The 26,317-nt window shown below is 48.5% G+C and overlaps 1 protein-coding gene across 4 annotated transcripts in view; it reads left to right on the forward strand.

The window, feature by feature from the left end:
- The first annotated feature begins 4,467 nt into the window (after positions 1-4,467).
- The window catches only part of LOC137439256 (connector enhancer of kinase suppressor of ras 2), a 231,786-nt gene continuing 209,936 nt past the window's right edge, over positions 4,468-26,317 (forward strand). For all 4 annotated transcript variants that reach the window (XM_078768257.1, XM_078768258.1, XM_078768260.1 and 1 more), the window contains exon 1: positions 4,468-5,450. In XM_078768257.1, coding sequence (XP_078624383.1) covers positions 5,384-5,450 — 67 coding nt within the window. In that variant the 5' untranslated portion in view covers positions 4,468-5,383. The remainder of the gene's footprint in view (positions 5,451-26,317) is intronic.

Consider the following 26,317-nt stretch of genomic DNA (forward strand, 5'->3'; position numbering starts at 1 on the left):
GCTTCGGAGAATGTTGAAGATTTGATTTTCATGCAAGATGGTGCTCCTCCACATTTTGCTATTGTTGTTCGTGAATGGCTGAATGCCCACTTCCCTGGGAGATGGATGGGTCGTCGTGGTCCGTATGAGTGGCCAGCCAGGAGCCCTGACTTAACACCATGTGACTTTTTTCTTTGGGGTTGGGTAAAAGAGCAAGTCTACTGTACCAAATCAACGACTTTGGAAGAACTTGAAGGGCGAATACGAGAAGTTATGTCTTCCATCCCACAAGAGTTCCTGGTGAAATCAGTTGACGCGGTTCCTGGGCGGCTTGAGAAGCTGGTGGCGAATTCTGGTGCCCATATCGAATTTTACATAAAACTTCATGCTATACGCTTTCTTCTTACTAGGGCATGCCCGTACTATATATATATCTAAAAGTATATCCCCCCCCCCTCTATTTACATGCAATGGTTTGGTCCAAAGCTAACGGCTTGCGAGTACGGTGACAATCCCCCCCCTCTATTTACATGAAATGGTTTGGTCCAAAGCTAACGGCTAGCGGAGTTTGGTAAAGAAATCGCCATAGCGTGCACAAATGCGCAGGAAAGCGAAAGAATCGCAAATTAGTTTTAATTAGTTTTAAAACATAGTTTAACGCCAACATAGCGGCAACATAGTTTGCCAACGTGAAATAAATGAATACGCTCTCAAATGTGCCAAAAAAAAAAAAAAACGCTACCCGTACGCTCTACCCCGCCCGTACGCCCGTAAACAAAAAAAACAACGCTCTTCGCTTCCGCCCTTCGCTCTGACTGAATTGGGAGAAATAATGCGCATAAGAAATCGAGAAATTATTATTTTCTCCGGAAGAAATCGAATTACGTACCGTAATGGCGCACGCGCTGGGCTCAGCATCAGCTCGCTCTCACATCGGCCACGCCTACGCAATAACGCGTTCTGTGATTGGATGCCGGAAGTGCAGTCCTCACTGTCCGGAAGGTCGCAAATCGCAGTTACGATGAATCGCAAATTAGTTTTAATTAGTTTTAAAACATAGTTTAACGGCAACATAGTTTGCCGACGGGAAATAAATGAATACGCTCTCAAATGTGCCATCCGAGGCAGAGTGTGTTCGCCACGTTCGGCACACGCGATAGCTCGCTGCTCTCTGATTGGTTGAATCGTTTTTTGGACATAGCTCGGTAAGTAATTGTCCGATTAATATGAAACCTTGAAAAGGCACATCCTCGGGTCCCCAGCAATATACCTGGCAAGTTTCAAGTATATCGGACCGGTAGTTGTCGAGAAACAGCGGTCACAGACAAACAAACAAACAAACAAACATACACACAGAGATTAGTGGAATTATAGATAGATATCCATTTCTTGTAAAAATTATAGTTAAGAAATAAATTATAAGTATTTTAAAATAGGGAGTTACTTTTCAATCACCCTGTATATTATATGACAGATTCGACAATATGTTCGCCATGAACGGCATATAAATCAACATGATGGTGTGTGGAGAGTCAGCCGCAGCACCGCCATAATGACATCAGATGTAATCGCATCACCCTGTCATGTGACGTCATTCTCAGCTCTGATTGGTATACGTTTGAGGGGACATACATACATACATACATACATACATACATACATGCAGACAGACGGACAAATACTGTTTTAGACAGCTCTGCCCGATGGGCTACACCGTAAAAACATGATGTTGAACACGTTCTCAACCATTTGTCAGATATGCATTTACTGATGTTCAAACTTGGCACACAGATAAATGAATGATGACTTACATATGCATGTGATTTTCTTTCGACATCAGATCCAAGATGGCCGACTGGTGGTCATTTTGTTACTTAAACATGTCCCTACCATGAAGAACCAGAGGATCCCAATGACCCAAAAGACCCCGAGGACTCTGAAGACCCACAAGATCGACTGAGGACTCAAAACACTCCCATGACACAATACCTGAAAGACCCCGAGGACAGCCTCATAAAATATATATATATATATATATATATATATATATATATTTAAAATACAATACTGAATTCAGTTTAATAAAGAGGACGTCATGTGTCATGCGTGTCTGATGAAAATGGGTTGTACAAAAGAATGAAAGAATGTACAAAAACACCCCACAAAATACACCTCACAAACACGTCCTATCGAGGGTTTGCAATCTGATTGCTCTTTCTTGTTTACTCATTGTATTTTAACATCTCGTCAATTTTATCGGACACATGGACGTATTGTGTACTTACCATGATTCACCAGGTGAGGGAGTCAAGGTGCAGCGTCGTGTCAACGTCAGATTCTTTTTTGGATCAACTCAGTCGGCTGTCCTTAGTGCGCGCATCAGCTTGTAATAGTTGTGTATACTGTAATTGCAGACAGAATCTCCAGCAGAATGAGCTCCTGGCGTGCCGACAGACTCCAGAGAATATCAAGCTCAGGTGGACATTTTACAGATGGAGCCTGGAGGCAAATGGACACAGGTGGAGACGTGCAGAGACAATTGTGAAACCACGTGAGACAGACCTTTTCCAAGAGACATTTTTCAATTATAAGGATGGATAGGCAGGATCTGTATTCCTTCTCTCCATCCCTGATGGGAAATACCCACTCGTATGCGAATTGTATATAAATGTAGATTGATGCATAATTCATGGCATCCTGCAGCCAGGTATCCTTGTCCCCCGCCTCCTCTACACCCTCTTCATTCTTTCTCGATGGGTCAATTCATCTTTACCTCCGCCACCAAAGGTGGATGGAGGTTATGTTTTCAGCGCTGTCTGTTTGTCTGTCCGTTTGTTTGATTGTGAACAAAATATCTCAAAAAGTTGTGAACGGATTTGGACAAAATTTGGCAGAGATGTATCGTATGTGACAAGAACGAAATGATTAGAATTTGGTGAAGATCCGGATTCGGATCGGGCTACTAGAATTTTTAAAGTGATTCTTCAACATTGGGGGATCGGGCCAAAAACAATACATAGCAGGATATCTCAAAAGGTTGTGGAGAGATTTGGACGAAACTTGATGGGCAGGTTGTGTGTGAGACAAGGACGAATCGATTATATTTTGGTGAAGATCTGAACATGGATTCGGATATGAGAATTATTTAATTATTTAAGTGATTCTTCACCATTGAGTGAAAGGGCTAAAATCGATATAAAGCAGGAGATCTCAAAAAGTTGTGGACGGATGATTTCGATTAAATGTGATTCTGTATTGTGATTTTCTGGTCTACTCTGGGATACAAACCCTAAACTGTTCACCTGGCGGAGGTATGCTCTCTACTGAGTGCCGTTCTAGTTCTTTCTGTTTCCACGTCGTTCGGAAATCTAAACAACCGTCGGTAAAGGAGTATTTCAAATGGCTTCTCGCTTCTCGGCATTTTGGCTGGGAGACCGATCGACCTGGCAGGAGTAATGCCCTGCTGGTGGATTAAGGGGTCTTACTCCTATTAAGAGGAGTGGTCCCAACTGTATGACCATGCATTGTGGCCCTTCGGGGGCATGATGCATGCGTTTGAATGACCATGTGCTTCCCCCTCGGGGTTGAGGCGCATGTGTATTGTTATGGGGACAGCCTTGTTGACGCTGTGCCTTGACCATGGGGTCAAGGTGCACGTCCGAGGCTGTTCAAATGTTTGGACTTTTTACCTTTTTTCATTGTAAAAAAGGCAGGCCTTCGGTCAGGCCCTAAACGATCAAATGGCCGCTTAAGCATGAGCAAGGTGCACCCCGTGGTGGGTGAACCGCCATTCATCTCCTGGTAACACCTTCATGAGATGGAACGTGCACCTGCGCACAATGTTCTATCCGCAGCAATGATCCATTGGGTGAAGTGCTGGAAATAAAAAGCGATCACCAACAGCTAAAGGACTTCGAGTCAATCAAAACAGCGGGGAGGAAGAGTTGATTAAGAGGAATGAAATTAAATGGTGATTCAGAGAGACGCATCACTTCCAATCGCGATGCACGTGACCTATTACCTGTCTGTTTCATCACAATGGACCATTACTCTTGATATTCTCACGAGTAGTTTGAAACGTGTTAAAATGACACTGGTGATTAAACAAACTAATTACACGATATACGAAGCACAGAAAATGCGAAGTCATAACACTCAGAAAAACCTCAATAGTTTCATTTATGCACAGTTGTGTATTTTGTAGTTGTACTTTGAACCACGAATTGGACATTTCCAATTTAATACTAATCGATTGTTAGACCATTTGCAGCGTTTCGCATTCTTTATTATACAGTGTTCGTTTACCGAGACGTCACAAAAATCCTTGCAGAGCAAGAAATGCCTTTAGTTTGACGCCTCCTTTTCGTGTTATGCTTATGCCCCCCGTCCATTCCACGCCCACTTTACGCCTATTCCCCGCCCATTTCCCCGCCCATTCCCCGCCTTCCCGTCCTCGCCGGGACACGTCACGTCCTGCCGGCATCGCGCGCCGCGAAACGGGGGAGAGACACAGAGAAACCGAGAGCAAGCGGCAAGGAATCGAGAGGGGAGTTCGATGAACGCAAGAGGGAGGGAAACAAGACGTATTGTCGGATATTTATTTGGGGGGGTAGGGGTGAAGTGAAAGTTTCATCATGAACATGAAGCAAAAATGAAAGGCGACGAGGAGAGCGCGGTTGGTGTCCTGGTCGAGGCTGAGGAGAATCAACGTATCCTGGTGGAGTCTGAGGAGAATCATTAGTATCCTGGTGGAGTCTGAGGAGAATCAACGTATCCTGGTGGAGTCTGAGGAGAATCGTTAGTATCCTGGTGGAGTCTGAGGAGAATCGTTAGTAATAGTATCCTGGTGGAGTCTGAGGAGAATCGTTAGTATCCTGGTGGAGTCTGAGGAGAATCGTTAGTATCCTGATGGAGTCTGAGGAGAATCGTTAGTATCCTGGTGGAGTCTGAGGAGAATCGTTAGTATCCTGGTGGAGTCTGAGGAGAATCGTTAGTATCCTGGTGGAGTCTGAGGAGCATCGTTAGTATCCTGGTGGAGTCTGAGGAGAATCGTTAGTATCCTGGTGGAGTCTGAGGAGAATCGTTAGTACCCTGGTGGGGTCTGAGGAGAATCGTTAGTAATAGTATCCTGGTGGAGTCTGAGGAGAACCATTAGTATCCTGGTGGGGTCTGAGGAGAATCGTTAGTATCCTGGTGGAGCCTGAATATAGTGGTTAGTATAGTGGTGAAGCTTGAGGAGCGTGGTTGATGTTCTGGTGAGTGGTGGAGCTTGTGGTAAAAGGAACGTAACGAGGAGATAAGAGCAGCGACTGTGGGCTGGCCATGTCTGTTCGCTGAGCCGAAGGTGTTCAAGTCGGAGTTCTGGGCCCCGTGAACCTCCAACGTGCGTGGGGATGCCCGCACAATGATTGGAGGTGCTATGGAGCCAATTTCCAAGTGGTCTCACCAGCAGGTGGTCACCTGGATGCGAGGTGAGAACATAAGGAATGTGAGACGGTAGAGGAGGATAAAACGAGTGGTTATTGGAGTGTGATGTGCTGTGTGCGGCTTGTGAGGAGCTTCACTTGAGTTCGGTCGGTGAAACATCGACCTTTGATTGAGTGCTTGAGGGTGTGATGCGTCATTGTGGGGCGAATATGGTCAATGGGGAGAACGCTTTTGGGGTAGTGGGAGGTTGTGGTGGAGAATGCGTCACTGTGAAATGAGTGGGGAGTGGGGGTGTGGGGGAGTGGGGGAATGGGCGGAAGGAGGAATTGGTGGTAAGGGAGGGAGAGGGGGTAAATGTTTTGAGTCTTGTGTTGGTGGAAGCACAGGTGTGATGTTATAGTTATAGTAATAGTGTGTGGTGAAGTAAAACTGTGGTTGTGTGGTTGGAAGGGTGAGGTAATGCTTGAGTGTTTTGTTGTTGGGGAAAAATATGAGTGAGGGGGTAAATAGCAGAAGTTGGTCATGTTTGGTTCTTGTTTTGTTGGGTGAAGTATCAGTGAGAAGGTTGGAAGTTATGGTGGGGGAAGGGTGGAGGAGAAATGCTTTGGTGTGAGTGTTGTGTTGTTGGGAGAAGCGTTAGTGTTGTGTTGTTGGGAGAAGCGTGAGTGTTGTGTTGTTGGGATAAGTGCGAGTGTTGTGTTGTTGGGAGAAGCGCGAGTTTTGTGTTGTTGGGAGAAGCGCGAGTGTTGTGTTGTTGGGAGAAGCGTGAGTGTTGTGTTGTTGGGAGAAGTGCGAGTGTTGTGTTGTTGGGAGAAGTGCGAGTGTTGTGTTGTTGGGAGAAGTGCGAGTGTTGTGTTGTTGGGAGAAGTGCGAGTGTTGTGTTGTTGGGAGAAGTGCGAGTGTTGTGTTGTTGGGAGAAGTGCGAGTGTTGTGTTGTTGGGAGAAGTGCGAGTGTTGTGTTGTTGGGAGAAGTGCGAGTGTTGTGTTGTTGGGAGAAGTGCGAGTGTTGTGTTGTTGGGAGAAGTGCGAGTGTTGTGTTGTTGGGAGAAGTGCGAGTGTTGTGTTGTTGGGAGAAGTGCGAGTGTTGTGTTGTTGGGAGAAGTGCGAGTGTTGTGTTGTTGGGAGAAGTGCGAGTGTTGTGTTGTTGGGAGAAGTGCGAGTGTTGTGTTGTTGGGAGAAGCGCTGGTGTTGTGTTGTTGGGAGAAGCGTTAGTGTTGTGTTGTTGGGAGAAGTGCGAGTGTTGTGTTGTTGGGAGAAGCGCTGGTGTTGTGTTGTTGGGAGAAGTGCGAGTGTTGTGTTGTTGGGAGAAGTGCTGGTGTTGTGTTGTTGGGAGAAGTGCGAGTGTTGTGTTGTTGCGAGAAGCGTTAGTGTTGTGTTGTTGGGAGAAGCGCGAGTGTTGTGTTGTTGGGAGAAGCGCGAGTGTTGTGTTGTTGGGAGAACCACGAATGTTGTGTTGTTGGGAGAAGCGCGAGTGTTGTGTTGTTGGGAGAAGTGCGAGTGTTGTGTTGTTGGGAGAACCACGAATGTTGTGTTGTTGGGAGAAGCGCGAGTGTTGTGTTGTTGGGAGAAGCGCTAGTGTTGTGTTGTTGGGAGAAGCGTGAGTATTGTGTTGTTGGGAGAACCACGAATGTTGTGTTGTTGGGAGAACCACGAATGTTGTGTTGTTGGGAGAAGCGCGAGTGTTGTGTTGTTGGGAGAAGTGTGAGTGTTGTGTTGTTGGGAGAAGTGCGAGTGTTGTGTTGTTGGGAGAAGTGCGAGTGTTGTGTTGTTGGGAGAAGCGTGAGTATTGTGTTGTTGGGAGAACCACGAATGTTGTGTTGTTGGGAGAAGCGCGAGTGTTGTGTTGTTGCGAGAAGCGTTAGTGTTGTGTTGTTGGGAGAACCACGAATGTTGTGTTGTTGGGAGAAGCGCGAGTGTTGTGTTGTTGGGAGAAGCGCGAGTGTTGTGTTGTTGGGAGAAGCGCGAGTGTTGTGTTGTTGGGAGAAGCGCGAGTGTTGTGTTGTTGGGAGAAGTGCGAGTGTTGTGTTGTTGGGAGAAGCGCGAGTGTTGTGTTGTTGGGAGAAGTGTGAGTGTTGTGTTGTTGGGAGAAGTGCGAGTGTTGTGTTGTTGGGAGAAGCGTGAGTATTGTGTTGTTGGGAGAACCACGAATGTTGTGTTGTTGGGAGAAGCGCGAGTGTTGTGTTGTTGCGAGAAGCGTTAGTGTTGTGTTGTTGGGAGAACCACGAATGTTGTGTTGTTGGGAGAAGCGCGAGTTTTGTGTTGCTGGGAGAAGCGCGAGTGTTGTGTTGTTGGGAGAAGCGCGAGTGTTGTGTTGTTGGGAGAAGCGCGAGTGTTGTTGTTGGGAGAAGCGCGAGTGTTGTGTTGTTGGGAGAAGTGCGAGTGTTGTGTTGTTGGGAGAAGCGCGAGTGTTGTGTTGTTGGGAGAAGCGCGAGTGTTGTGTTGTTGGGAGAAGCGCGAGTGTTGTGTTGTTGGGAGAAGCGCGAGTGTTGTGTTGTTGGGAGAAGCGTTAGTGTTGTGTTGTTGGGAGAAGCGCGAGTGTTGTGTTGTTGGGAGAAGCGCGAGTGTTGTGTTGTTGGGAGAAGCGCGAGTGTTGTGTTGTTGGGAGAAGCGCGAGTGTTGTGTTGTTGGGAGAAGCGCGAGTGTTGTGTTGTTGGGAGAAGTGCGAGTGTTGTGTTGTTGGGAGAAGCGCGAGTGTTGTGTTGTTGGGAGAACAGCGAGTGTTGTGTTGTTGGGAGAAGCGCGAGTGTTGTGTTGTTGGGAGAAGCGCGAGTGTTGTGTTGTTGGGAGAAGCGCGAGTGTTGTGTTGTTGGGAGAAGCGCGAGTTTTGTGTTTTTGGGAGAAGCGCGAGTGTTGTGTTGTTGGGAGAAGTGCGAGTGTTGTGTTGTTGGGAGAAGTGCGAGTGTTGTGTTGTTGGGAGAACCGCGAGTGTTGTGTTGTTGGGAGAAGCGCGAGTGTTGTGTTGTTGGGAGAACCGCGAGTGTTGTGTTGTTGGGAGAAGCGCGAGTGTTGTGTTGTTGGGAGAAGTGCGAGTGTTGTGTTGTTGGGAGAACCGCGAGTGTTGTGTTGTTGGGAGAAGCGCGAGTGTTGTGTTGTTGGGAGAACCGCGAGTGTTGTGTTGTTGGGAGAACCGCGAGTGTTGTGTTGTTGGAGAACCGCGAGTGTTGTGTTGTTGGGAGAAGCCCGAGTGTTGTGTTGTTGGGAGAACCACGAGTGTTGTGTTGTTGGGAGAAGCCCGAGTGTTGTGTTGTTGGGAGAATCGTGAGTGTTGTGGTGTTGGGAGAACCACGAATGTTGTGTTGTTGGGAGAACCACGAATGTTGTGTTGTTGGGAGAAGTGCGAGTGTTGTGTTGTTGGGAGAACCGCGAGTGTTGTGTTGTTGGGAGAACCGCGAGGGTTGTGTTGTTGGGAGAATCGTGAGTGTTGTGTTGTTGGGAGAACCACGAATGTTGTGTTGTTGGGAGAAGTGCGAGTGTTGTGTTGTTGGGAGAAGCGCGAGTGTTGTGTTGTTGGGAGAAGTGCGAGTGTTGTGTTGTTGGGAGAAGCGCGAGTGTTGTGTTGTTGGGAGAACCGCGAGTGTTGTGTTTTTGGGAGAAGCCGGAGTGTTGTGTTGTTGGGGGAAGCGCGAGTGTTGTGTTGTTGGGAGAAGCGCGAGTGTTGTGTTGTTGGGAGAAGCGCGAGTGTTGTGTTGTTGGGAGAACCGCGAGTGTTGTGTTTTTGGGAGAAGCCGGAGTGTTGTGTTGTTGGGAGAAGCGCGAGTGTTGTGTTGTTGGGAGAAGCGCGAGTGTTGTGTTGTTGGGAGAAGCCCGAGTGTTGTGTTGTTGGGAGAAGCGCGAGTGTTGTGTTGTTGGGAGAAGCGCGAGTGTTGTGTTGTTGGGAGAAGCGCGAGTGTTGTGTTGTTGGGAGAAGCCCGAGTGTTGTGTTGTTGGGAGAAGCGCGAGTGTTGTGTTGTTGGGAGAATCGTGAGTGTTGTGTTGTTGGGAGAACCACGAGTGTTGTGTTGTTGGGAGAAGCCCGAGTGTTGTGTTGTTGGGAGAACCACGAGTGTTGTGTTGTTGGGAGAACCACGAGTGTTGTGTTGTTGGGAGAATCGTGAGTGTTGTGTTGTTGGGAGAACCACGAATGTTGTGTTGTTGGGAGAAGTGTGAGTGTTGTGTTGTTGGGAGAAGCGTGAGTGTTGTGTTGTTGGGAGAAGCGCGAGTGTTGTTTGTGTTATTGGGGGAACCGCGAGTGTTGTGTTGTTGGGAGAAGCCCGAGTGTTGTGTTGTTGGGAGAAGCGTGAGTGTTGTGTTGTTGGGAGAAGTGCGAGTGTTGTGTTGTTGGGAGAAGTGCGAGTGTTGTGTTGTTGGGAGATGTGCGAGTGTTGTGTTGTTTGGAGAAGTGCGAGTGTTGTGTTGTTGGGAGAAGTGCGAGTGTTGTGTTGTTGGGAGAAGTGCGAGTGTTGTGTTGTTGGGAGAAGTGCGAGTGTTGTGTTGTTGGGAGAAGTGCGAGTGTTGTGTTGTTGGGAGAAGCGCTGGTGTTGTGTTGTTGGGAGAAGTGCGAGTGTTGTGTTGTTGGGAGAAGCGCGAGTGTTGTTTGTGTTGTTGGGAGAACCGCGAGTGTTGTGTTGTTGGGAGAAGCCCGAGTGTTGTGTTGTTGGGAGAATCGTGAGTGTTGTGTTGTTGGGAGAACCACGAGTGTTGTGTTGTTGGGAGAACCACGAGTGTTGTGTTGTTGGGAGAAGCCCGAGTGTTGTGTTGTTGGGAGAACCACGAGTGTTGTGTTGTTGGGAGAACCACGAATGTTGTGATGCTCGTGAAACTACAGGTGCTTGTATTGATGCGCCACCACTTATTGACTTGTGAGACCCATCACCTGGGATACATATTCATATTACAAACACAGGTTCCATTGTGGAAGCGCGGACGGCCATGGGGTCCATTGCTTGTCGGATCACAATGATCGAGAGGGGAACGGCACCTCAAAACGACCCCCGGAGAAAATGACCGCGTATTTAAATACAACCCCGTGTGTTTATAACAGCGTATGTTTGCTGCTGATGATGTCCCTGAAATATTTTGAGTTGTAGATTGTGTTTGCAAAATTATATTTTAGATTTGAAGATAAATGGCAATCCTGTTGTGGGAATAAAACCACCGTTTAGAGGCCATTTTTCCCCGCAAAGCGGGGGTTGGCCTTTTCGGGGACCGTGGTAGTTGTTTTTTGGTCCCATTTTTGAAGCAATGTTTTACGGCCGGATGCCCTTCCTGACGCCAACCCTTTTTGCCGCCTTCAACGACAAACAGGGAATTACCAGTGAACTGGTACTCAATTTGCCGACCTCGGAAGGATGACAGGCTGAGTCAACCCCCCTGGCATTAATTCGGCGATCGACCGAGATTCGAACCCAGGATCCTAGGATCCTAAGCCGGCACCCTAGCCGCTAGCCCAACACCAGGGATGTCGAGAGATATTAACTGTGCTGGGTGGGAGGTGGTTGATTGCACTTGGGACTCGCACTATTTGTGTCTGATCACACCTGTCTTGCGGAGGTGGGGGGGGGGGAGGGGTGGAAGAGGTAATGAGGGGGAGGTGTAGGGGTGTTGGGGGGAGGGATGTGGGGAAGGGGTGGTGGGGGACGGGGACGTGGAAGGGGTTTGAAGAGGGGAGGGGAATAGAGGGGGAGGAGATGAAAGAGGAGAAGTGAGGGGGAGAGTGGAGGGGCAGTTGATGGGCAGTTGATGGGCAGTTTCTTTTCCTGGTGATAACCATAAGGTGTTGAGTGAGTGCAAGATGTTGAGAGTTCCAAAGGGAATTTGAGGTGGCATCAGTGACAAGTTGTTTTGAGTGTGGCAGAGATGAGATTGAAGTGGTATGTGAAGGTTGACATGGTGTGTCAGACCTGGAAGTGAAGCGGTAAGTGAGAGTTGTCGTGGTTAGCCTGGTGTGGCGGAATTTAATTGTTCATTTTGTTTTTCCACAAACACCTCTTGACAATTTGTCTTGCTTGCTCCCCTTCTCTTGGTCAGAGTCCTCGTATTTTCCTCCACGCTGGCCTCTCCAAACCGATTTGTCCATAAAAATGGTTACCTTTGCGATATGCAAGGTAAACGGCGCTAATTGCGCGAACGGAGAGCGAGAAGGCGCAGTGGACGCCTATAATCGCACGCATCATTAGGCCGTAACGCCTTGGTCGATGATTGTCGTGTAACCGGCCATCACGCAGCCATGGGTGATCACGGATTGCATCGCTGTCTTTCGCTTTTGTCTCACATATTGCTTGAGAAGCAAAATAATATTGGTCACATCATTCATTTGGGACAATCGTGTCATTCTGATAAATGTTTCCTGTTGTTGGGAAATGTTTTTCAATTCTTCCTGAGAATTATCGCCTCATGCGCCGCCGCTGCTATAGATTGAAACTGCCGCCACTTGTGAATCTAGAAATCAACATTCCATACATGGGAATGCGACCCGAAGCGTTCTGGCTCGTTTGAAATGCATCACAGTTCTACCGGTGACATTTGGACCAAGTCATGTGAAAGGTTATACTCTTGGTTCAACTTCAAGTTTCCAGCATTTTAGGGCTTCTGGCAGCCTTTTAGAGCTCTTCCATGTCTATCGTATCTTTTTATTACTGCTACTATTACTATCTACTACTACTTTAATGGCGCCAATTATTCCCACCTTTTGGTGAGGTTGGCCAGACAATGTTCTTGGCCAAAGTGTTTCACCAATCACTTGACCAAGCTTCACATTGGACTGGAGCTGACTTGACCATAATTTGTGATTTGTTCAGGGAGCCTGAGATTACTTGTGTTTTCTTCAGAAAAGAGACCCCGTGTGATCTTAACATCCGCAAACGATGAGTGATGGCAGATGGATGCTGCTTAATGTCCTTCTGATGGACGGCAGACACATTGACGACTCCCCCTTGCATCCGAAACAGCAGTGACGGTGTATATTGAGCTACGTACCATAGATATTCAAACCCAGGTAAAACAGCTCAAAGGGAAGTGCGCATTTCTCGAAGTTAAGATGTCCTGCCAATCTATTATTTTTTATAATTGGTGTTATTTGAAAAACAAAATAATTTTGCAATCGATTGGGCAATGCATTTGGTAGAAAGTTTGCCTCCTCATGGGATTTTCTGTTTCTTGTGGGTGACAGCACATGTATGACAATTACCGAGTTTACTTTGAATTATGTTTATCCTCACGCTTTTTGAAATATATATTTGGAATCGGAGGTTTGGGGGGATATTGTAATCTGCTCCGTCTGTCTGTCCATCCGTCACACCATCTCTTAAACCAGGGGTTCTTAACCATTTTCCCTGTCAAGACCCCCAACGGATTGCCCACGATGTCCACATACCCCCTTTGCCATACGGTGCACCTAAGGTGCGCATAGCCAGGGGGGCTGGGGGCATGTCCCCCTATAATTTTTTTTGATTTCTAGGTTGTCTGTGGTGCATTCTGAGGGGTGTTTTTACTTTAATTGCCGATTTTTTTGGATGAAAATTGGTAACTTATTACCCAGAAAATGGGCCAAGTTTGGGGATCCATGCCTGATTATCAGTCCCATTAGGTTCCAGTGTGACTTCAAAATATCTCAATAGCTTCGTTTTACATATGGATAATTAGGAACAGAACAAGAAAGAAAATCATTAGGATTTCATCCCTCTTTATTTATTTATTTGTTGACAAAGTAACAAAACAAACTAAACTAAAACATGCAAGTTTTATGCAAGCCATTTTACTAATCTAGTGAGATTGTTGCTGCTGTTTTCGTGCAATCAGAATATGAAATCGTGGCACAGTTCGTGACAACGCCACTCGCATATCATCGGATACATCAAGTCGATTTTACACTTTGATTTCAGGTTCAATAATGCAGAGAAACCTGTTTCACAGAGATACGTAGTTGTGAAGGGAACCAACACATTCATTGCCCTCTTCGCCAAGCTAGGGTAAGCTGCTATCTGCTCACACCAAAACTGCTTAAAATCCAGCCAAGCCTTTCCAAAATCAGCTTTTTTTCTTTGATCTTCTTGGAACTCTATCAAATCATCCTTCACTAAATCGTTGTCACTCGTCGTAGAAATATCAAACGAGAAAGGGTTCTGGATCCAAATGGATTCCGTGCTAAGATCATCAATATCTGAGAAGTAACCCTCAAAATTGGTACTTAGGACTTTCAAATGGTCCTTGACTTCTTGAAGTATTTCCCCAGGCAATGCCTTTTCATCTTCTCCATCAAGAAGGATATCGCCAAGGATTGGAAAGTTCGCCACGTTCCCGCTTTCAACACGGCGACTCCAAATAGGTAATTTCTTCGTGAATGCCACTAACTTTCCCCTGGCTTGAATAATGTCCACATCCCTTCCCTGCATCGACATGTTCAAGTCATTGAGGTGACCGAAAATATCAGCCAAATATCCCAGGCTAACAATAAAATGCTCATCTTCAAAACTGTTCACAAGAGGGGATTGTTGATGCCTGAGGAATTTGAGAATTTCTTCCTGAAATTCCACTACACGTGTGAAAACACGACCACGAGATAGCCAACGCACCTCTGTGTGGTACAGTAAAACACAATGTTCCGCCCCAATCTCATCACAGAATTTTTGAAATAGCCGATGATTTAATTCCCGTCCACGAATAAAGTTGACTGTCTGCACGACTATTACCTTTTATTATATATTTAAAGTTGATATTTCATTGAATTTATTACAATTTATTATTATTATTTATTACGAGTCATATACCCCCAAATTTTGTTCCTCATACCCCCAAGGGGTATGGATACCCCAGGTTAAGAACCCCAGTCTTAAACGAACCACCTTTAGAGGCCATTTTTCCCCGCAGAGCAGGGGTTGGCTTTTTTCAGGCACCATGGTCCCCTTTTTTGAAGCAATATTTTATGGCCGGATGCCCTTCCTGCCGCCAACCCTGTTAGTCACCTTTTGCGACACACAGGGAATTACCAGTGAACTGGTGCTCAATTTGCCGAGAACTCGTAAGGATGACAGGCTGAGTCAACCTCCCTGGCGTTAATTCACCGATCGACCGGGATTTGAACCCAGGATCCTAGGATCGCAACCCAGCACCCTGACCGCCAAGCCAACACCAGGCTCTTAAACGGTTGGGCAGAAATTCACCAAACTTGGTAGTTACAACCGCCACATGGCATTAAAGTGTAAAAGCAGTGTAATTTTTGGCCCCGTGCGCTGGGCATGGTCAAGAGGTCAAATCTCCAAAAAATGCAATTGAGGGCTTATTTTTAAACATTTTGAAGTGGTGAAGCCACTTCAATATTTGGCTATGTCCTTCCTTCCATCCGTCCATGGTACACGGAATATTGTGGTGAGGCTGTTGCCCAGAAACAACTTGCCTTCGTCTCCTGGAAAGCAAATCCAACGGAAGGAAATCTCATTTCCTTTCACAAAGCCCGAAACAAGTGTGTGTCTACCCTCAGGAGAGCCAGGAAACAATATCTCTCCGTTCTCAAGACCGAACTCTCTTATCTGACTCCCTCTTACAAATCCTGGTGGCGTCTGGTCAAATCTGTTTCTGGTGTTTGTTCCCCCTCCATCCCCTCCCTCACCTCAAATGGCTACACAGCTGAGTCCGCACGTGAAAAAGCTGAATGCCTCAACTGAGTTTGCCTCTAAATCTTGTGTGCCAAACCCATCCCTCTCTGTACCCACCGTACCCAGTCGTACCCAGCTGCTCCTGGACTCTGTGTCCTTTCCTCCTGACAAGGTGGAAAAGTTTCTGTCAACCCTCGACTCTGATTCTGCAACTGGACCTGACGGCATCAGCCCACGGGTCCTAAAATCCTGTTCTTCCGCTCTTTCACTCCCTCTCTCTGTTCTCTTCACCCTCTCTTTTGCTCAAGGTCATCTGCCATCTGCTTGGAAATCAGCCAACATCACCGCCTTGCACAAAAAATGTGCAAAAACAGATCCTAGCAACTACAGACCAATCAGCCTTCTCCCAATTATCAGCAAAGTCATGGAATCCATCATTGCTTCGGATATGAAATCTTTCCTCTTCTCCAATGGCTTGATCTCTGATCATCAATTTGGTTTCAGACCAGGTCACTCTACTCTGGACATGCTGCTTCTGCTTTCTCAACAATGGATAGATGTCCTCAATGCCAAACAGGAAATTAGAGCTGTGTCCCTTGACATATCATGTGCCTTCGATACGGTCTGGCACCCCGCTCTGCTCACCAAACTCTCCTCCTTTGGTATCCATGGAAATCTCCACGCCTGGCTGGCGGACTTCCTCTCTAGTCGTAGTCAACGTGTGGCCCTGAATGGGTTTCTCTCATCTCCTCTTCCTGTTCAGGCTGGAGTTCCCCAAGGCAGTGTTCTGGGCCCTGTGCTTTTTCTGGTCTTCATCAATGATCTCTCTGACTCTCTTGAAAATCCTCTGTATCTCTTTGCTGATGACTCTACTCTCTGTCGCTCCATTCCTCATCCCTCAGATCGGAAGTCTGCAGCCTCCTCACTCTCTGCAGACCTGGACAAAATCACAGACTGGTCAAACAAGTGGAACATGTCTTTCAATCCTGACAAATCTCACACTCTTACGATGTCTCTCCGAAAAGACCGACTGGACAACCCTCCCATCCACTTTCTGAATAATCCTCTCCAATAAGTTCCGTCACTCAAGCTTTTGGGTCTCACTATCTGCCATGATCTTTCCTCGGAAAACCACATTTCAAATCTGGCCTCCAAAGCCAGTCGCCGACTGGGCATCCTCCGTCGTGCGAAGTCCTTCCTTGGCACACCTGAGCTCCTCACCACATACAAGGCTTTCATCCGCAGCTCAATGGAATACTGCTCTCCCCTCTGGGCTGGTGCTCCTGCCTCACACCTAGCTCGTCTTCACGCTGTTGAAACCAAAGCGTTCAGAATCATTGGAATCTCCCGTGATGAAGCTAACTCCAAGGGCCTTTCACTCACTCACCACAGGCTGGTTGGTGGTCTTTCCGTCTTCTACCGACTCCTCTCCGGCCTTTCCCCCCAGCTCTCTCTGGGCTCTGTCCCCCAAATATTCCTACAGGTCGCACAAGATCTGCCTGCAACCCTCTTATGGTTAAACTGCCAAAATCAACACTCTCTGCTCACCTTCACTCCTTCATTCCTCTTTTCTCCCGCCTCTGGAACAAACTCCCTCACTCTCTTCAATCCCACTCCTCCCTCCAGGTCTTTAAAACAGCTGTTCACCACCATCTCTTATCTTCCCCCATCCAAAACATTGATCTTTTCTACCCTCGCTAGTTTCACCCCAAATCCTCTTTTTTGAAATACCAATTTCTTTCTTGGATGTCCTTGGTGTCCTTGTGTTTTATTCTTTTCCCACCCCTCCCCTCCTTCCCACGCCCCCTCCCCCCAAGCCCTCCCACACATCTCCCGATGTCCCTGCTCTCAAATGTTGTGTTTGTGTGCTTCCCCATTCTCTCCCCATCTTGTCTACCGCTCACTCTTTTTATATATTTTGTTTGTCTGCTTGATTTGTTTGTGTGATAAATGTTAGCTCTTTCATGAGCCTCGATTCTGTATACAAAAAAAAAAAAAATCGTCACTTTTCTTCCTGTTGACCCGAGCTTTGATCAAGATTGCCAATTTTAATCTTGATGAAATGGACAATTTGCTGTATAGTCTAGTAGGAAGACTAGGTCCCCCTGCACCCCCCGGAGATATACTTCTAATCAGTGTTTCTAGATTGGAAAAAATGTGTAGAAAATGACTAGCTATGGCCCCAAGCTGAAAAAATGTCCCACATACCATTTTTATGCAAATTACTGCTGCAAATTTTATGCAAAATTATGCAAATTTTATGCAAATTTTTGATGAGGAGTAGAGTTGAGGGGTCTTTGAGGGCTTCATCGAGGTGCTCTCGGTTGCAAGACTGGGTCATTCTGAGAAGTACAGCAGGGTCAGAGATCATGATGTTCTCCTCCTCAGTGAATCTCTCCATCAACAGCCTCTCCATTGCCTCACACACTGTTTTGAGGCAAAAGAGGGACTTTGCGTAGGCCTTTCCACTGAGAACACCTTTGAGAGATCCACTTGTTACTAGTTGTGCCTCAAAGAGAATCTCTGCATATCCAGAACCACGCATCTTGTGTCCAGTGAGCATCCCGATGTAGTTCATGGATGTGTGGAAGGGTCCAATCGTTACTACATGACTAGCAAATTCATTTGGCCAGCGCCAGATGATGGGAAGGGCTTTCATGCAGACACCCAGATCAAATGTATTCAGGACCCATCTCTGACCCACCTCAGCAGTTGCTGCCTCGGAACGCTTCAGTAGCTCACGAACAACTGCGTTGTCTGTGATCGGTCTGTGCCTGGTGCCTGCATGGCATGGCAATGGCCTGCAGCCTGTGCCTGGGCTAGGGGGTTTCACCTCTGCAACTGGTTCTCCCCCACCCAGCAAATCAACAGTCGACTACTGCACGCCTATCCACCAACCGATCACAGACAACGCAGTTGTTCGTGAGCTACTGAAGCGTTCCGAGGCAGCAACTGCTGAGGTGGGTCAGAGATGGGTCCTGAATACATTCGATCTGGGTGTCTGCATGAAAGCCCTTCCCATCATCTGGCGCTGGCCAAATGAATTTGCTAGTCATGTAGTAACGATTGGACCCTTCCACACATCCATGAACTACATCGGGATGCTCACTGGACACAAGATGCGTGGTTCTGGATATGCAGAGATTCTCTTTGAGGCACAACTAGTAACAAGTGGATCTCTCAAAGGTGTTCTCAGTGGAAAGGCCTACGCAAAGTCCCTCTTTTGCCTCAAAACAGTGTGTGAGGCAATGGAGAGGCTGTTGATGGAGAGATTCACTGAGGAGGAGAACATCATGATCTCTGACCCTGCTGTGCTTCTCAGAATGACCCAGTCTTGCAACCGAGAGCACCTCGATGAAGCCCTCAAAGACCCCTCAACTCTACTCCTCATCAAAAATTTGCATAAAATTTGCATAATTTTGCATAAAATTTGCAGCAGTAATTTGCATAAAAATGGTATGTGGGACATTTTTTCAGCTTGGGGCCATAGCTAGTCATTTTCTACACATTTTTTCCAATCTAGAAACACTGATTAGAAGTATATCTCCGGGGGGTGCAGGGGGACCTAGTCTTCCTACTAGACTAGTATCAATGGAATTTTTTTTCTGACGTCTTCTTGTTTATTTATTTTTGGTTTCATGAGTCAAAATGTTTCCCACTTCAACGTTTTCTGCTTTGTGCCACAATAGTGGTACCAAAGTTTCATATCCAGTTACAACTCGCCCTTCCTTAAAAAATTTTTTTGAGGGTTGTGATGTCTTCTGCAGTACATCGCTCATTCAGGCGTTGCCTGACGGGTTCGGTTACTCACCTCGTACTTTACTGTACCTAGTTTAATCTGCCAGGTGTCTTTTTATTTATTTATTTGCTTGAATCCCAGTTTGTCCAATAAATCTGAACCTTGTGCAGTGACGGACCTCACAGCATTGATCATTCTCGAAGGAAACATCCATTATTGGAAATAATATTTCCTTTTTTTCTGCACAGGTTTGTGTACAGTAGGTGTACAGTGGGAATGTGTCTTGTAGTTTTTGGGGTTTATAAAAGGAGAAGTTCATTGAGCTGCATATCCTGCACCAGGTCATTCCGTGTGCTGAGTTGCATCCTTCCCCGAATTGTGTCACGGACCCACCACCTGTGCTTCCTCTTCCTATCTTGTTTCTTTTTGCAGATCCAGGTCGGCAGCTGTCGGGAAGGAAGAGCAGTCCTTTCTCTTCGATTTTTGACACCATAGGAGTCGTAATGCTCGTATGCAAGGTTATTGGTTCTTTAAAACGAGGCCTTCGAGCATGGCCAGCTCAATTCCTCACGAGTTCGCACCATATTTGTTGGCAAATGCAGATTGGAACGGGATTCGATTACACATTCGAGCCGAACGTTGTATCATCACCGAGGCGCGGCTGTGCTACTGATGACGTGCCCCTGCATGCACGGGCAAGGAATTGGAATTTGGCCAGGGAGTCGAAGACTATCGAGTACATTTTGTGAAAGCCACCCGTGGGATATTTTCCAGCAGCTAACGCTCACAGACGTGATCCCAGCTTACCACCTGTCTGAGGGACGGCATGCTCACTTCCTGCAACGCACCCTGTGTGGCAGTTTACACCATGTTATGTGTTTGCCATGTTGCTCACGCGTGTGGTTACATGAATGTCAGTCAATAAGTGCTATCAGCATGTAACTCGCTTTCAAGATAAAGGAAGTTGAAACTTTGTGTTGAAATTAAATGAACAGCACTCTCGGTTTTGTTTTTGTTTTTTTGTTTTTGTATACAGGATCGAGGCTCATGAAAGAGCTAACATTTATCACACAAAAAAATCAAACAGACACACAAAACATATTGTTACAGACACGACTTTGATGTTAAAGTGGGCCGAGCGGAATGGCCGTCGTGTCCGCACAAATTACCCGACTATACTCGCCGTTGACGAAGTCGCGCTACGCTGGCTCAATAAGAAAAAGAAGACACCCGGCTGGATTACAATCACACAATACGACACCAACGTTTCGATTCTCAAGTATATTCGTACGGAAAAAGGTTAGATTACAGGGGCTAGAGGTATATTACAGGAAGACAGGCACTTAGACACACTCTTATATTAACCCCGGACAGACGACAGACACACGGGACAAAATGCTGACTCACACGGGGGTTGATGAAAAGGAAAGGCAGGTCGCGATGGCTCAAGGTGCACTCTTGGCTCAAGGCAGAATCGACTCGGTCCGGTCCAGAGATGCGGGGAGGTATCGTCGCGCTGGGGGTGGCAGTGGCTTCTCTCTCCAGTCTGGGGGCGCATCTCACGTCACATCCGGCGCGGGGCCACGTATATCCGGCGGGGAGTGACACGCCCTCGGCTCGTTAGCTCCGCCTCGTGGAATCGGCACGTTGCTTCTCATTGGGTGCGTGCGGGGGGGTTACTGGCTCCGCCCCTGACGAGGAGCTGACAGCCAGCCCCTTCGGGGTAACCCCGTGGAGCGCATGGTCTGGAGCTAATCGAGCCGGTGTGAGGACGCATCCTCCCCCGCTCCGCCGCCATCTCCTCTGTTGTTGTTGTAATTGTTGTTGTAGTTGTTGTTATTGTTGTTGTTTGGGGAAGAAGATGGGAGGAGGTATGGGAAAGGTCCTAAACTCACTACTGATGCCATATAATCACATTCTGGTGCAACGAAGAGTCATAATTAATGGAAACGAGGCCTTAACTGACATAGATTAAGAATAACTAGGAAGATGTCCGAAAGTTGGCTACGTGTGGTGCGGTGGACCTGGGCACGACATTTAATGGGGGAATAAGGGGAAGGTCGGCTCTACTGATTGTTATTTACATGCAATGGGACTAGGGAATGGGGGATTGGGGAAAGTTGGGGAGTATTGGAGAAAATAGGGGAATATTTACAAGCGGATATGGAGGCCAAATTCCATATTCGCAACATTGCACCCTTCTCTACCCTCGGGGCGTCCCGACCCGATAAATTTTTACCTACTTTAGTGTGGCACGCAATGTAGTTCCCTCTACTATTAACTCTACCCTGAGTGCGACAGTTTTACAGATATTCACAAATGAGTAAATATGTCCCCCTGCGACGTTGCACCCTTCTCCTCACAGAAACACACCCACAGGATAACCGAATCCGGAAAGAATCCTCAAACTAAACATACAGCCGGTAGGGAGCATTATTTACACAAGACTACGCTGATATTTACACTACGATCCAGGACCTGTTTTTGGAGGAACACATGCAGATGTTATGCATAGAGAGAGCACGCATGCTAGCATCGATACACCAACCCACGAGTGCTCTGTGGCCGACGGCCTTTAATAACGTGCAGAGCACCCCTTCCAAGCATCAAGCACCACCCCATCACACAGTGAGCACCATCCGGTGCACCAATAAAGTGTTTATAAATCACCGGTGGTGTCGCAGCCGGCCGATGTTCTGCCGCTGGTCTTGCCTTCGTGTGGTGCACTTGGCCTTCTTACTTCTTTTCAAAAATAAAGAAAGGCGCCAACCGCGTCCATTTCTATATTGTGGCCGTCAGGGGGCCAACTATTAGTGGTTCACCTGTTTGGCATCGGTGCCACGTTGACCCATAGGTCCATCCATGGGTGGTGCTTGGCCGCAAAAGAACTGCGGTCCATTGTGGGTGGCCACAAACATTGCGGTCCGTATGGTGTATCGATCCAAGCAGCAAGCAGCGAAAGTGCAGGCCCACAACTGCGAAGCCAGCACCTCTCTCTCCTCTCTCTCTACCCCAAAGCCAGATCCTCGGAGGTGGGAGACAAAAGAAGAAACAAGTGAGTAAGGTGGTAAGGGCGCAAAAGTGCACGCAATGTAAGGTGATGCACACTGGGGGCACATGGGAACCAGGTGAGACAGGTACGTTCCTATCGTACGCCCCCCCCCCCACCAGGTAACCTACATGGCCCCTCCCTTACCCCTTACTGTATCCACACAACACAACACTACTCATAAACATCTACTTTACAAATCAACAAACATCCCTACTGTCTTCCCCGTTCCTCCCATAAACCAAATTCGTCTTCTCTCCCTCCTAACCAATCAAATTTGCCATTTTCAACTCTCATCAAAATTTGCCATTACCAATTCATCATCAGTCCCTCCTAGGGAGGGAGAGATGGAATCACCCCAATGTCTCATCCACGTCGTGATGCGTCTCACAAATCCTCACAGCAATCTCATTTCCTGCACAAAACAAAGAAAACACAGGTGTGGAGTCATCATCATCACCACAGGTAAGTGGCTGCGTATGGTGCGACAGGTTCATCAATCCTAACTATCTCCTAAATGACTTTAACAACTTTACACTACCCGGGGGCTTTCTCCGGCCAAACCATTGGCCCTCTTACACTATGGGTTCTAAAAACCAATTCCCATTGGCCAAACTGTGGTGCTCTTCAATTTGGGGTCTCACTCCCCCGATTCATCTCCCGGTGCCCTCGCACAATTTCTGGGCTGCGGCGTGTACCTCTCCCAGTGGGTCTACCCACCTGCACACCTCCACCACTGCAGTTGCCTCCGAGCTTACCTGCTCCTCACCCTAACCTAACTACCTGGGGAAGGCCCTCTGGCTCTCTCCCCACTCCGTGCCCTCTCTGGCACTGGGCTGCCCGATCCACACCCGGGATCCTCAGGCACCCACTCACAACTACCGGCTCCCAGAGCCCACCTGCGGCCTCACCTGGCCGACATCCTCACAGTGGTGGAGTGCCCAACCAACTACACACACTAACAGGCTACACGCCCAGCCATTTCCACAACACTAATGCACCCATTCACAACACCATTCTGCAACCGCACCACAAATGCCAATATCCAACCACAATTTACCTGCACCCTCTACCTAACACTTACACTACCCGCCCCGGGTGCTCGTGAAAGGGGTACACTCTTCCACCATCCACACCTTCGCACCATGCACACCACTCCGTACCACTCACTCCAACTCTCTCCACACACCTGTACCTGCACACCTGTGCTCTCACACCTGGTGCCACCTGCACCCTTCTCTCCCCAAGCGCATTCGCGCTGATCCACACACTCACTACTCATACACTGCTCCACACACCTGTCCAGTTGCACACCTGTGCAATCACACCTGTTCAATTCTCACAAACACGGCATCATCTCAGCTAACTACTCCCTTCGGACACTTGCGCTTCCCAGTCGTCCCTTTAAACTATTGCGCTCCCACGTCATTATCATCCATACTAATCTACCTGCGTCCCCACTACAGGTATCAGTCACTAACTAAACTTAACGTCACCTAATGTCATCTTCTCTAGATCCCTACACACCATATCCTAACCCACCCGGGCTAGTTTTCACTGCCATACACCCCATAATCTATTGCTCCTTTGCCCCCACACATGGGAAAGGTGGCAGGGATGCCACCCTCTCCCACCGGGCCTATCGCTCCTCAATCCCCCAGTCCTCTGGCACTAATAAGCCCCCCTTATTCAGAGGTACTGGGTCCCGCCTCGGCATCTAAAGCCGAGGCGATCCACGGGGGCGCCTGCTCGCCGGTGTAAGGTCTTATCCGGTCGGCGTGGACGATCCGAGGGAGGGCTCGTGGCCCCATTTTGATCTTAAAGACCACGTCACAGATTTGCGACAGGACGACTCCTGGGCCTTGCCAGGGGGAGGTGAGTTTTGGGCACCTTCCCTTCCGCCTCCGGGGATTAAAGAACCAAATCTTCATCCCCGGAGCGTATTGACTCCCCTGGCTCCGGTCGTCGTACCTGCGCTTCATCTTTTCCCCCGCCAGATGGAGTTGGCGGCGGGCGAAGGCATGGACTAGCTCCATGCCTTCCTCTAGGTGACGTGCGTACCCCTCCCTCGGCGGGTTAACCACTGTGTCTGGCACGGGACCGCATAGCAAGTCGGCGGGAGCCCGTAACTCCCGCCCATACATAAGCAACGCTGGACTGCATGCGGTGGCCCCGTGCTGGCTGGTTCGGTAGGCCATGAGCAAGTAAGGGAGATGTTCGTCCCAGTCATCCTGACGGGTGGTGGTGAACAGTGCCAGTTGTTGGATTAGAGTTCGATTGAATCTTTCCACCATCCCGTCAGATTGAGGTCTTAAAGGCGTTGTTCTGGTTTTCCGAATTGACAGGAGACTGCACACATCTTTTAGCAATTTGCTCTCAAAATTTCGTCCCTGGTCGGTGTGCAACTCCTGTGGAATCCCATGCCGGCACACAAATCCTTCCACGAAGGCCTGCGCTACCACCCCTGCTTCTTGGTTGGGGAGGGCGTAGGCCTCCGGCCACTTGGTGAAATAGTCCATTACAACGAGGATATACTTATTACCTTGGCGGGTGCGGGGCAGCGGTCCTAGAATATCCATAGCCACCCGCTCAAGGGGGGCCCCCACCTGATGTAATTGAAGGGGGGCCCTCATCCTCCGTGCTGGTCCCTTTTTGGCAGAACAGGCGTCGCATCTCCGACACCAGTCCTGTATGTCGCGCCCCATATTCACCCAATAGAACCTCCGGCGGACCCGAGATATTGTCTTTGTCCTGCCCAAATGGCCGCCGGAGCGGGTACCATGCACCTGTTGCAATATGACGTTCTTGAATTTGTCAGGGACTATCACCAGCCAGGAAGTTCGATCAGAGGGAACCTCCACCCACTTGCGATACAAGATGTTGCCTTTCAATTCCAGGGTCTGCCACTGAGCCCAATATGCCTTTGTCTGCGCCCCGAGGGGGGTGACCTCTTCCCCCTTTGGTCTTTGCCCCAATTTGACCCATTGGAACACCGGCCCCAGAACAGGATCCTCCTGCTGGGCCGTGCTCCAAGCCAACTCTCCAAATTCCTCGTCCGCGGTTAGTGGCAAAATTGGCCCTCTCACCCGGGTTGCCCGGACGACGAGAATCGGGGCGGAATCGCCCAATTGCTCCCTCTCCTCGTGTCTCGCACAAAATTTACAGTTTTCCCCCAGGCAAGGACGCCGAGAGAGTGCGTCCGCATTACCATGGGCCTTCCCGGCCCTATGGGCCACATCAAAATCGTACTGCTGCAACTTTTCCAACCACCTTGCAATTTGGCCCTCCGGTTCCTTGAACCGAAGGAGCCATTGCAAGGAGGAATGGTCAGTTCTAACCAAAAATTTCCGCCCGTACAAGTACGGGTGGAAATGGTTCATGGCAGCCAGCATAGCCAATAACTCTTTGCGAGTGACGCAATAATTTCTCTCGGGCCTACTTAAGGCCCGACTATAATAACCAATCACTCTCTCCACGCCCTCCTGTGTCTGAGACAAAACTGCGCCCAATCCTTCCTGGCTCGCATCCGTGTCCAGGGTAAATGTCCCGTCACTAGTGGGGTAAGCTAGAAGGGGTGCGGATGTTAGACACCCCTTCAATTTTTGGAAGGCCTCGTGGCACTCCCGTGTCCAATTAAATCGCGTCCCCTTCTCCGTAAGCCGGTGGAGGGGACGGGCCAACTCCGCAAATTTCGCCACAAAGCGCCGGTAGTAGGAGCAGAGTCCCAAAAATCCCCGCACCTCTTTGATGGTACGTGGTGCGGGCCACTCCTCTCCCGCTTTAATTTTGTCTGGGTCTGTTTTTACCCCCTCGCGGCCAATCACGTGACCTAGATAGGCCACCTCTCTTGCGAACAAAGTGCACTTACTCGGGTTCAGCTTCAACCCTGCCTGTCTGAGGCACCCGAACACCTGGTCCAAATTAGCTAGTGCCTGGGGGAACGTTTGGGCATGTACCAGGACGTCATCCAGGTACACCAGGCATGATTGCCATGGCATGCCGCCTAGTACATGCTCCATCAATCTCTCAAAGGTGGCGGGGGCGTTACACAAACCAAACGGCATCACAGTAAACTGATACAGTCCCTTACCTGTGGAAAATGCCGTTTTCTCCTTCCCTGCCCTATCCATCTCCACCTGCCAATACCCACTCTTGAGGTCCAAAGTTGTGAACCAATTTGAGCCCGCAACGGCATCGAGGGTGTCATCAATCCTTGGCAGGGGATATGAGTCCTTGAGTGTCACGTTGTTTAGCTGGCGATAGTCCACGCAGAACCGCGTGGTCCCATCCTTCTTTTTGACCAGCACAACAGGTGACATCCAAGGACTTCCCGAGGGCTCGATCACACCTGCGTCGAGCATTTTTGCAACCTGCTCGTCAGCTTCCGCCCTCTTGCTCCAAGGGAGCCGTCGGGCGGCCTGACGAATAGGCCGGGCCTCACCGGTGTGGATCTGATGTTTCACCAGGCCCGTACGTCCAATATCCTCGGTGGACAGGGAGAAGAGGTCCAAATGGGACCCAACCAGTTTGTGTAAGGCCTCCCTCTGGGTACCT

The sequence above is a fragment of the Myxine glutinosa genome, chromosome 14 (assembly GCF_964187855.1).
Source record: "Myxine glutinosa chromosome 14, kmMyxGlut1.1, whole genome shotgun sequence".
Lineage (NCBI taxonomy): Eukaryota > Metazoa > Chordata > Myxini > Myxiniformes > Myxinidae > Myxine > Myxine glutinosa.